Source organism: Mauremys mutica, chromosome 8 (assembly GCF_020497125.1).
Source record: "Mauremys mutica isolate MM-2020 ecotype Southern chromosome 8, ASM2049712v1, whole genome shotgun sequence".
In the NCBI taxonomy this organism is placed as follows: Eukaryota; Metazoa; Chordata; order Testudines; family Geoemydidae; genus Mauremys; species Mauremys mutica.
Window position 1 is genome coordinate 31,671,832 of NC_059079.1, and position 12,117 is coordinate 31,683,948.

The 12,117-nt window shown below is 39.2% G+C and overlaps 1 protein-coding gene across 10 annotated transcripts in view; it reads right to left on the reverse strand.

Moving 5' to 3' along the window:
• Positions 1–1,754: 1,754 nt before the first annotated feature.
• The window catches only part of KYAT3 (kynurenine aminotransferase 3), a 36,568-nt gene continuing 26,205 nt past the window's right edge, over positions 1,755–12,117 (reverse strand). For all 10 annotated transcript variants that reach the window (XM_045026642.1, XM_045026648.1, XM_045026643.1 and 7 more), the window contains 6 exons: positions 7,491–7,567; positions 5,902–5,991; positions 4,957–5,143; positions 3,472–3,545; positions 2,806–2,892; positions 1,755–1,901 (listed from right to left, as the gene is read on the reverse strand). In XM_045026642.1, coding sequence (XP_044882577.1) covers positions 1,839–1,901; positions 2,806–2,892; positions 3,472–3,545; positions 4,957–5,143; positions 5,902–5,991; positions 7,491–7,567 — 578 coding nt within the window. In that variant the 3' untranslated portion in view covers positions 1,755–1,838. The remainder of the gene's footprint in view (positions 1,902–2,805; positions 2,893–3,471; positions 3,546–4,956; positions 5,144–5,901; positions 5,992–7,490; positions 7,568–12,117) is intronic.

Genomic DNA, 12,117 nt, shown 5'->3' on the forward strand with positions numbered 1-12,117 from the left:
GGGATGTATTCCATAACTCATCTGGAGCCAATCTCATTGCCAAATTATTTTTTCAGCATGGAGACCTGATCTAACTCTACTCAATCTCCACCATTATAAGGGGTTTCTGGTGGAGTTGTTTTTTTGTTGTTGTCTTTTTTTGTTGTTTTTTTGAGATGGCAGTACAAAGTAACTAAAGAGACAATGGAGGATGTTCTGGCTGAAAGCCCAGAACCAATATCAGGAACGGAGAGAGAAGCCAGACTGTTGCTATCAGCCCACTCCAGTGCTGTACAGTTTACTTGTGGATAAAGGCACTGTTGGACCAAACCCATGACCACAGATTGGTTGGATTTAGGATATGCTTACATGGCAGTCGGGAGTGTAATTGCATCATGGATAGACATAAAAATAGCAGTGAAGGTGTGGTGACACAGGCTTCAGCACAGGCTATACAAATCTGCCAGGAACCTTGTACTCCTGTTGCTAACCTGTGCTGAAGTCAGTGCTATTTCTACACTTCTATTTTTAACTGTGCTAGCCAGATTAAAGCTAGCATGGGTATGCTTCATGCTGCAATCATACTTCTGATTGCAGAGTAGACATATCTTAAATTGTTCTCAAGATGTCAGAAAGCCAGCACTGACTCCAGATTCCAGAACATGGAAGGGAATATTTCTAGAGCTGTTTTCTGAGTTTGTTCCAATTCTGCAGTGCAAGACCACAAGGATGAAAGTCATGGGGGAAAAAAAGAGCACAGGAATCATCCTCTAGAAGCAGTCTGCTCTGGATTACTTCTATTCAATTGGGAACCAGTTTAAGGTTGGTAAGGCCACACAGAGCCTCAAGGATATTCAAAGATGAGGCAGCTGGTAGAGCACTTTCTATAACAGGCTCTTCTTTAGGACTCACTCCCCTCATCCCCTTAGCTTGAAATAACCTAAGTTTATTAACCTTCATAGCACAATGCAAGGCCCATTCCTGTTTTCCGGAGATCTTAGTTAAGGTTTCTAAATATGTGTTTTGCTGTGGAGTTACTGGTGGTGGTTGGGGATAGGCTGATTAAGAGTTGAAAAGGAATTACAGGAGTGATCTATTCCAGTGTTGTATATTTAAGGATTGCCAAGGAGCAAGGTCTCTCATTTTTATATGTGTGCATATATAAATCAAACTAAGCTTTTAAACTCTTACACCACCACATACTATTTTAGAACTTTGAAGATTGAGTACTTTCAAATATAGTAATTTGATAACTGTGGGAAATTAAAACAGTAATGATTTAACACATTTAGAACTGTCTACTCACCAAAAATTGCATTGGTTTAACTAAATCAATTTTGTTGTGTGTGTTCATAAGCTGTTAGGTACTAAGTCCCTGGAGCTCGCTAACATGCACCATGTCAAAGCATTTCTTAATTTCCCTTCACATCAAGCTATGATATGTGAAACACAACATTCCATCTTCAAATCCTGCTATTTCCAACTGGCTCCTATACTATTACATCAGAACAGCTCTTATTCTTCTAATTCTGACTTCTTCCTCCTAAGCCCATACACAGTTATATGATGTATTTATTTTTTCAGTGCCCTAGTAAATCTCCCACCCCCAAAATGTGGATTCCCGTGATTATTTTGTGAAATAGCCAGTACTTCGGAAAGACTGAAAATAATTCCTTGGATCACATTATTTGCAATAGATAAATTGTTATTTTAGCTACTCAGCAGGTAGCCTCCCAGAGTTATTTGCAATTTCATATGAATCGTACTGTATTTAAAGTACATTAGCTTTTAATGGTAGAATGAAATACCAATGTATAAAATAATTATACCAGATGGAATAACTAATACAAATATAAAAATCAAGATGTAGGTTTATTCCAGTTCTTCAGGATCACCTCAGCTGCATCCAGTGTGCTGTCTTGCTGCAAGTATAGAATGCCACAATTACTGTAGATACAGAGCTTTACAACTAGAGTATCAGCCATTTTTACGGCACTACAAACTAGTATTTTTTGACAAAGTTACAATTGTATCTTGTAAATATCCAAAGGATTCAATAATTTGCCACTAAACTTTGTAACTATATATCTAGAGGGTACACCAAGAAAGGAATTCAAAATTAAGATTTCTTGTAATTATTATAAAATTTTGTACATTCAAAATATCATTTCCAAACAACTCCTTTGCTTTCCTTAGTGTTAATACTATCAAACAATGTAGAGATCAATTCCATTACATCTGTGTTGCTATCTACTGCATTTACAGTTGTGGTCTTGTCCAGGCTACATTTGAAGTCATGCTACCCTGTGTGTAAAACTGGGTTTTTTTGTTTTTAAACTACCCACGTAATGAAGCTGTGCTATGAATTCTCTTCTCCCCCCGCCACTCCAAGCGTGGGTATTCCATATTGTGGACAGTTTTGTGACCTGGCTATAGCCCTGTGAGTCACACATGTAGTCTATAGCTTGAGTTGCCTAGAATTTTCTTAGAAATTATCTCTGTGCATACTGGGCAGGAAAAAGAGGCAGTCAGGTTGCTTTGTGTTTATGCAACCTCACCACTCGCCATTTCTGTTCCTTATCCAAATCAGAATGGGCCTGTATTTTATATTAATTTCTTCTTCCATGTGTGTATTGTTGCATTCTTAATAAAACACATTTTTCAGTAATGCTATTAAAAATGTCAATATAAAAAGAACCAAATAACTAACCGCTTAACAGCAAAAAAACAACACAAAACAACTCCTTTAAATTAAACTACACAAACACTTTAGTAATAATCAACACTGCTATCAGAACAGTCTTCTAGAGCAGGACACAAACTTACTTTGATGAAGCAAAAACGTATATATTTCTCAAACTGCTTTTTGGTCTCTGGGCCACAGAATGCTGTAAGAGGTATTGCTGACAGTTTCTAAAATGATGAAACATAATGATTTGCTGATTACACACAGATACAGTCAATTTTAGGTTTGATAAATTGTACGGCCAAGATTTTGGAGCCTTCCCTTCCTTCATTAGAATTGAATTGACTTAATTTTCAGAATTCACATATCAAATGTAAGTACCTAATCCTGCACCAGTGAAATCAATGGGTTTCTCTTGATTAGGAAGAGTGATCAAGTTTAGGTTTGGCATGTGCTAGCTAAGTCTGACCCAAACCCAACCACTTTTTCTAGGCAAGACAGGTAGCAGGATCTTGCCTACTGCAAACATATAAGTGTGGAAAGCAGCAATTATTGGGCTTTGTCTTTATTGTTTTGCGCTAAGACTACAAGTACATTTTCAGTAGGATGTTATAGTTCAGCAGGATTTTAGCCACTAGATTCCCACAGTTAGGGTGATAAGCACAGCTAAACTTCTAGGCATACTTTAAAATGTAAATATCTGAGCTGTATCCTTTTATAGGTGCGGGTATATTTTCATTTTAGGTATAAAAATATTCCTAATTTTTAATGTATATCAGAGTGACTGCGTATAAGAGACATCTTACCTTAGATTTTATCATCCATTTCACAAATTTATAATCATAATGTTGATTCGTCTCCATATCAGACAGATCCACATCTAAAATAAAAATGAATGTGAAATGGAGCATAATATTATAGGACCTCCCAGATTCCAGTGGGAGGACACTTACCTTTCAGTATTCTTTATTACAGTGGATACTAGAATCACTACAAGAACACAGAAGAACTGAACCAAGTCTTGTGCTCCATTCAGAGTCTAATCCTGGTTTTGACACTAACTTGTATGACTTTGGTGGGGGGGAAATGGGATATTTACCTATTTCAAAGGGGTACTATGAGGCCTAATTAACATAAGCGCAAAGTGCTATTACAGGCAGTCAGTGGAATACATGAGACTGGGTCCAGGTCTACACTAGGAACTAGGAAAAATCCACACCTCTGAGAGATGCAGCTATACCGACCTAGCCCCTGGTGTAGACAGCATAATCATAAGAATTCTTGCTTTGACACAAAGAGGTCCATTACCTATGGCAATGGCAGAATCCTTCCCATCAGTGTAGGTACTACCTACACTGAAGTGCAACAGCTGCAGTTGCGCCTCTGTAGCGTTTTAAATGTACACATCCCTAGAAGAATGAATTCTAGGGTAAATTCTTCCTCTGATACTATGATATCCTCAACTTTCGGAAGGATTGGTAAACTTTGGTGAAATTTGAAAGTCCTTTTAAATATTGATTGAATTAAAGTGCTTTACAGTGCCTCCAGTGTTTGAGTGACTTTAGATTAAGGGGAAAAACTGAACAGGAAAGTCTGTGGCTGTGGGCGCAAGATTTTAAGGCCTGGTCTACACTAGGGGGGGTGTCGATGTAAGATACGCAACTTCAGCTATGGAAATACCGTAGCTGAAGTCGAAGTATCTTATTCCGACTTACCTCCCGTCCTCACGGCGCGGGATCGACGTCCGCGGCTCCCCCGTCGACTCCACTACCGCCATTCGCTCCGGTGGAGTTCCGGAGTCGACGGGGAACGCGTTCAGGGATCGATATATCGTGTCTAGATGAGACGTGATATATCAATCCCCAATAAATCGATCGCTGCCCGCCGATATGGCGGTAGTCTGGATGTACCCTCAGACACAGATCAGTAATTCTCAAACTTTTGCAAATCATATACCTTCCTAAAATAGAAATCCAGTTAACTACCTTCTCTCCCAACCCTAATTTCACATCTTCCCTGCAACAGCCATCAAACTTGATTAAATGAAAGAGTAATACAAAGGCAGTAATTAGAAATCACACCACTCAAAAATGGATGAACGGATTTTACCAAAACTTACAAAAATACTCACCTCTGGGCCAAGTTCACACACAAAACATTTTAGCCCCAAACAGAGTTTGCTTGAAAGTGTTATGAGAAATGGAAAAAAAGGGGCCGTTAAAATGGAAGTTGCATTTTAATCTTAACTATAGCGTGTGCTCCCACTCCCTCCATAATAAACCTTCACTGACTGAGTGCAGAAACATCAACAATCATGAAGTATCCTCCATCTGGAATGACAGGTTTCAATCCAACTTCTTGGAGTAGCTGAGCCATCCGATTACGCTTGCCTTCCAACTCTCGAGACAGCGAGTAAAAGTAGCAGTCTGGGTCATCCATGCGTTTAAAGTCGATCCAAAGCGCTTGTGCCAACGCCTCCTGCAAACATAATCAGCATACAAAGATTTCCTGCAGGTGGAACCTTGCACCCATGCAGAGTCCTACTTGAAGTTACTGGGAGAGGTCGCTAGGACATTGCATGGTGTATGGGCCTTCTCACATAGATCCCTTTGCAGGACCAGGGTCTTACTGAGTCCACAAATACCCCAAACCACTGCATCACAAAATGTAACTTGTGCGTTTATTTTGACAAGTTATTATTTACTCCTTCTAGTGTTGTAACACCTAAAAGTCCCTATCAGGACAGGGCCCCATTCTGCTAGGCATTGCTCCAGACAGAGGAAGTCACAGTCCTTGCCTCAAGAGTTTACAGTGTAATTTGAAGTATAGTTTAGTTTTAATTATTGATGCTAATACATGATAGAATACTAGTAAATAAACTGTAGACTGTTTGGTAAAAGTAATTCACAGCAATATGAGATGTCACTGCAGCATCTTGTAATTACATTTTCGCTGAGAAAGGAGTGAGGCTGCCAGGCTTTGTGCAACAATGCTCACCTTTGAAGATTCTTGCAAATTCTCACTGCATTAATTTTTTTAATTGCCTCATTAGTAACTCTCAAATTTGCCTTCTCTACCAGCACGCTTATCCCCAAGAAACTACATAAAAATATTTAGACATCTCAAAATTCATACTAATTTGTATTAATTGTATTGCAGTAGTGCCTAGAGGCCCCAGCTCTTTTATGGAAGACACGGTACAAACAGAACCTCTCTCCTCTCCCATCTGTATCTACCTGTAATGGAGTTGGGCATGTATACAGCGTATTCTGCTGAACAACTTGCAAATGTTTTATCAAATGCTGTGGACCAATGGACCATCCAAGCTAAGGGAGAGGAGAAAACACAGACATCTTAAAACATAAGGCAAGTTAGCAATTAGAACTCATAATAAACAATTAAAAGTTGAAAGAATTTGAGGTATTCATAGTGGGAAGAAGGAATAGTGCACTTTTGTTGACATAAAAACTGTACAAGTTTTGCTAAATGGCAGGTTTGAAATGCTGGAGAGAAGACTCATATATACTAATTAAAATTTCCTTGAACTCTGCTGTTGTGTAGCACAAACCTAATGCATCACATACCATCGGGCAGAAAACAGACTGAGTGTTTACACTGTAATAATTAAAGTTATTCCGGCTTTTTTATAGAAACACTTCCATCTTTTGTTTCCTAGGCATCTTCTTCATGTCACACAGGGTGTTTTAGATGCATGGAATTGCCCCAAAATATATAAAAAACTACACAATGGTATACAAGTCCCTAAATGGCAGCAGAGTGACTGTCTCTAACTGACAAAGTGGTATTTTCTTTTGCTGTCCCTTTGTAGTGTATAACCATGTCGTCAAATTTCTTATTCTTTTCCAACCCTGCCAGTTTGGGGTTTGTTTGTTTTTTAAAATGTTAGAAGTATCAGTTAATTGCTTCGTTCTCTTTTTGGAGGACTTCACTACTGATGTTATATGGGGCCATGATTTGAGCTGTTCCTCCCCTTCCCCCAAATCATCAGTAGAGAGAAGTGAGGGAATTAAAGTTTCAAGTCACCTTTATAAAGGAGCCATAAAAGGCAAAAACAAATGTTTTGTGTGTGATACACAACCAAATATACTCAGAAACTAGTGTGCCATGGTGTAGACTGGATACAGCTGATAAAAAAGAAAGAAGAGAAAAGTGCTGCTCAGATTATGGATATTTTTGCTAACATACTTTTTGCAACTGAAGTTGAAAATCTGCTGCTAGATGTTTTAATATTTTTGTATTTGTTTTAGTAATCACTATAAAACATTGTCATTACTTTACCAGAGCCAAATAAAATATTATTGGTCACATATAATGGGACCTCAAGCTAGCCTGAATTTTTGCATCTCCAATGTATTACAGATGCAATTTTGTAGGCTAAAATAATTGTGCACACAAGGAATGGTGTTCTAGACTGATCTGTGGAAGCCATAAGATCCATAGATGTTTTAATGCCAACATTTACACCTATTTCACAAAACTGGAAACAGGTTTTAAACAATACTCTGTGTTTATCCTTCGGCAGTCTTGGCTCTTTTTACAAAGCAAACAGTGTTTTGTACTTAATTTTTTAATATTCACCCTTCTGTTTCGCTTTCACATTAATTGTAAAAATAAACGCTTAAGATCATTGTTAGAGAGTGCATTTTAAAGGTAGGCAGCATTTCCAAGTGAATATTGTCTGTAATTTTTTGTGAGTTGGATGCACAGTAAGTTTTCAAATGATAGAATGCAAAAATAGACAGGGTTCAGGTCAGATAAATACATCTTATTTATGTAACAGATCTCTTACTCTTGTTATTCTTACCTTCCAGCCAGTGACGCTATATGTCTTTCCAGCACTTCCTATAGTTATTGTTCTCTCCCACATGCCTGGCAGTGTAGCTGTACATAAAATAAAGTGACTTGGTTGCCAGTGCACATACATGTTCCATACAATCACAAAACCTGTATTGTTCCTAGCTAAGAGCAGCAGCATTTTAAATTTAATATTGTAACAAACAAAGCTAGGAGAAAAATTCTTAAATTACATGAAAAATGGACAAATGTATTTTGGAATAGAAATTAGACAAGGATCAACAAAAGAAGAAAGTTAAGGAATGAGGCAAGACACACAGAGTGAAAACAGCTTTCATTTTAGTATGAATTTTGTTCTTGGGAAAGGTACCAGACTGTCAGCCCTGGAGACCAAGGCCTTCATCTAACCACAGAACAAATGCTACATTTCCCTCTCACTATGCTTTAATCTGAATTGGAGGGATCACCCTTAGAAATCCACTCCTCTACGTCCATTCAGTCCTTGTCCACTCTGCTGGTGCTGCCATTAGGAATGTTAACCAGTGCCAGTTGTGGTGACTGAGCCATCCACACCCCCAAATATCTACTAATTCTACATCAGCAACTTGAAAAACATCTATCCCTTGAGAATAAGTTTCGAACTGAGAGGGTGTGAAAGAAAGGGCAATGAAGTAGTTTCTCAGCTGTCACCGGATAACAGCATAATCCAAATAATCATCATGGGATTGATTACAGTGTATCTCAAAATTCGTAGTATCTGCCAATCTTCGCTACTGTTTATAAAATACACGGGAACAGCCAGCCAAAGTGTTTCTCAACACCTCAATTTCTATAGAATTTAAGCTTTAATTTTAAAAAATTCAATGTCAAACCCTTATGACTACAGGTATTGGTGCTATTTCCCATCAAAATTTAATATTAACATACTTAAAAATATTTCATCAGCTGCTGAGAGTCAAAATGTGCCTTCAGACTTGCAGAAAGTGGATTCTTCACTGAGTTTTGCAGAGTTAGGTTATGTCTACATTAGGAGCACTTTACTGGCATAGGACTACTGCTATACTATACCAGCAAAGTGCCCTAGTGTGGATGCAGAGATAGTGGCAAAGCTGCGCTTTGTACCAATATAGCAAAACCACCCCCCAGGAATGAAAACAGGTTTGCTGGTATATCTGCATCTAGACCACGGGTTTCTGCCTGCACAGCTTTATCTGTCAGGGATCAAACCTCTTCACACTCCTGACCTGCCAGCATAGTTATGTCTGTCAAGAGTGTGCAGAGGTGTGATCCCTGACAGACATAACCATGCTGGCAGAAGTCTGCATTGTAGAGCTGACCTGAGCTACAGAATGAGCCTTCCAAAAGCATCCCTGGCTATATGCTTTTGGTTGAAACTCCCAGATCTGTTCCAACTATCTAGCATATACAATAGGTCTACTCTGCAGGTGGGAGGTGTGATTCCCAACTCAGGTAGACATACAGGCACTAGCTCTGATCAAGCTGGTGTGCTAAAAATAGCAATGTGGCTGCAGCAGCGTAGGCAGCTAGCCATAGCCACCACCCGAGTACATACCTAGGATCTTAGACATGATTGTGCTTGCGCAGCTAGCTTGAGCTGCCACCCATGCTATTTTTAGCGCACTAACTTGATCAGAGCTGGCAGATTTACTGGAATTACACCTCCCAGCTGCAGTGTGGCTAAATCCAGGAGTTCTTTGCTCTTTTCTCAACACTTTTGGGTGATTCTTGGGCTGTTGGTTTATGCCACAGACCTTGATAGCTCTTTCATCTCTGATTTCTGTAGTATCCAGGTACACTGGGATTGTTAGCTGGACAAGTCTGTTACAATGATCAGCAGTGAATTAGTTAACAGTGGATATGTCTACACTGAAATAAAAAACCCACAGCTGGTCCAGGTCAGCTGACTCGGGCTCAGGCTCCAGGGCTGAAAAATTGCTGTGTAGACATTCGGGCTCCAGCCCAAGCCCTAACACAGCAACCTGAGGCCCATAAGCCTGAATCAGCTGACTTGAGCCAGCAACGACTGTGCCACAGGGCTTTTATTCCAGTGTAGAAGTACCAAATGTTGACATTTACGCTATATAATGACACATGAAGAGAAGGGAGTTACCTCACAAGTGGAGAACCAGTGGAAAACCAGTGCTGACAGGGCCAATTCGATCAGGATGGATGTAGTCCACTCCCATTAAAAAACTTCAGAAACAGACTTCAAAGAGAAACAGCAGAACTAAAATTCATTTGCAAATTTAACACTGTTAATTTGGGCTTGAATAGGGACTGGGAGTGGCTGGCTCAACACAAAAGCAGCTATGCCTCTCCTGGAACTGACACCTCCTCATCTATTTTTGGGAGTGGACTACATCCACCCTGATCGAATTGGCCTGTCAACACTGGTTCTCCACTTGTGAGGTAACTCCCTTCTCTTCATGTGTCAGTATATAATGCCTGCATCTGTAATTTTCACTCCATGCATCTGAAGAAGTGAGGGTTTTTACCCATGAAAGCTTATGCCTAAGTAAATCTGTCAGTCTTTAAGGTGCCACCAGACTCTTTGTTGTTTTTGTGGATACAGACTAACACGGCTACCCCGATACTTGACATTTACACTGTCATTGCCAGGCCTCAGAATTAATAGTGTATTGAGATGAATGAGCGATCACACCTTTCAGGGCGCCTCTTCACTAGGAAAAAAGGTGTGTTCTTAACTCATGTTATCGAACACATGGTAGCTGGGGACACTCAGGAAAGTTAAGAATTTAAAGTGAATTTGTCAAACCACATTAAATGTTTGTGTGGAAACTCCATTCAGCATTAAAGTGACCTTCCGTTGGTTTAATATGTAGTGAATTACGCTAAACCAAATTAAGGCCATTTTAATTCTGGTAGAGCAAAAGACTTTTCTTGTAGCTACAAGCTTTTTCGCAGATGGCTTCAATGGAATGTCCTTTCTGACTCACAATCCATGGATCACTTCATAGGATAAACCCAAATGTGTTTCCCAAAGTTGTTATATATAAGGTTAGAGGAGGGCACAAGGAGTAGTGATTTTAGTGGTCCTGTTGCATCCCATCCTACCATATTGTCATACTAAAGAGCTATTGCCAAATCCAGCACAACTGTCAGGAGTTTTCTCTAGGGAGGCCCATAAGCAAGGCTGTCATAGACGTAATGGCAAAATTCCATGGGCACGTTTTCACAGTACCTCCCTGTACTAGAACTGGTTCAAGCCAGTGCCCATCACTGTCATTTTGGGGCACATTTACAAATGTAAAGCACAAAACAATTAGCAAACAAGAGACCCATCTTCCCCCTAACCAGCACTTACCCACTCCAACTGACCAGTAATCTTGAAAACAAAAAGTCAGTTTGAACAGATGCATCTTCAATTCAGCTATGTAGGCTGTAGTATTTAAGCACCATGTCCTAAAGGCTGACAAACTGTCTCTAGCATATTGCAAGGACAAGTGAATTTCAAAGCCAGGTGCCCTCTATTTAGGCCATGTCTACACTATAGGTGCTACAGCTACAAGCACACCACTTAGTCGAGACACTTCCTACAGTGACAGAAGGGGTTTTTCCTTCACAGTAGATAATCCAACTTTCCAAGTGGTGGTAGCTAAGTCAATGGAAACTGCACTTAAGCCCCTGAGCGCCACAGCTACGTTGACCTAACCTTTAAATGTAGACCTGAGATTGTTTTGCAACCTACTCCCAGGAATTCAAGCTTGGGGACAGATAGCAGGAGCATTCCAAACAATAATAGCAGGGAGAAGGTAGAGGGGAAAAGGGCAGTCTATCACTTTCACAATCAATAAATTAATACGCAGGATTAAATGGAATGGGGAGCATTTTTTCCATGCCATATGGCAGTATCATTATATTCAAACTCAGTACAGTTTAATATAATTTTAACACCAATCAAGTGCTGGGAATTATCTGTAAGGTAACACATATAAGCATGTTACCTGGGCTGGCACACTGTTTGTTGAAATGCCAACAGAATCCTCAGTTATGATATGAGAACTCTAAATCTGCCACTATACCTCTAATGGTTACTCATAAGAGATTTGCACTTTTACAAAAGTCAGATAAGGGTTAGAGACATGATGAAGTGTTCTATATTAGAGAAGACTGCCTGGGCGACAGAATAAAGACTATGCTAATTTTATGATATATGACTAGCTACCCTATTAGATTATATAATAAGAACCACCACCACACTCTGTAATATCCATTTTGCATCTTTAATAGAAGTGTCACTGCATTTGATTGAGTATGTAAAGCTTAATCTAAAACCTTGCAGCTTCTAAATAGTGAAATAGTGGATTTTTTTCTTGTATTATTTTTAATGTGCAGTTATAAAAACTAAGAAGCTGAGGTTAAAAAAAAAGTCTTGCTTCTTTTAGTAAAATGACTTTATCAGTTACATTTTTACTCTGAGGGTTTTATGGTTGGTAGGTTTTTAACAATAAATTGTAAGATCATTTGATGGGATCTGTTAGAGAGTATGTAGCTAAATCCAGGTGACTAACACTCTAAGCTTTGACTTGAGTCATTATCACACTGGAATTGTAAATTTTATGTTTTATGTGCAATAAAAATGCTTTTTGTTCATC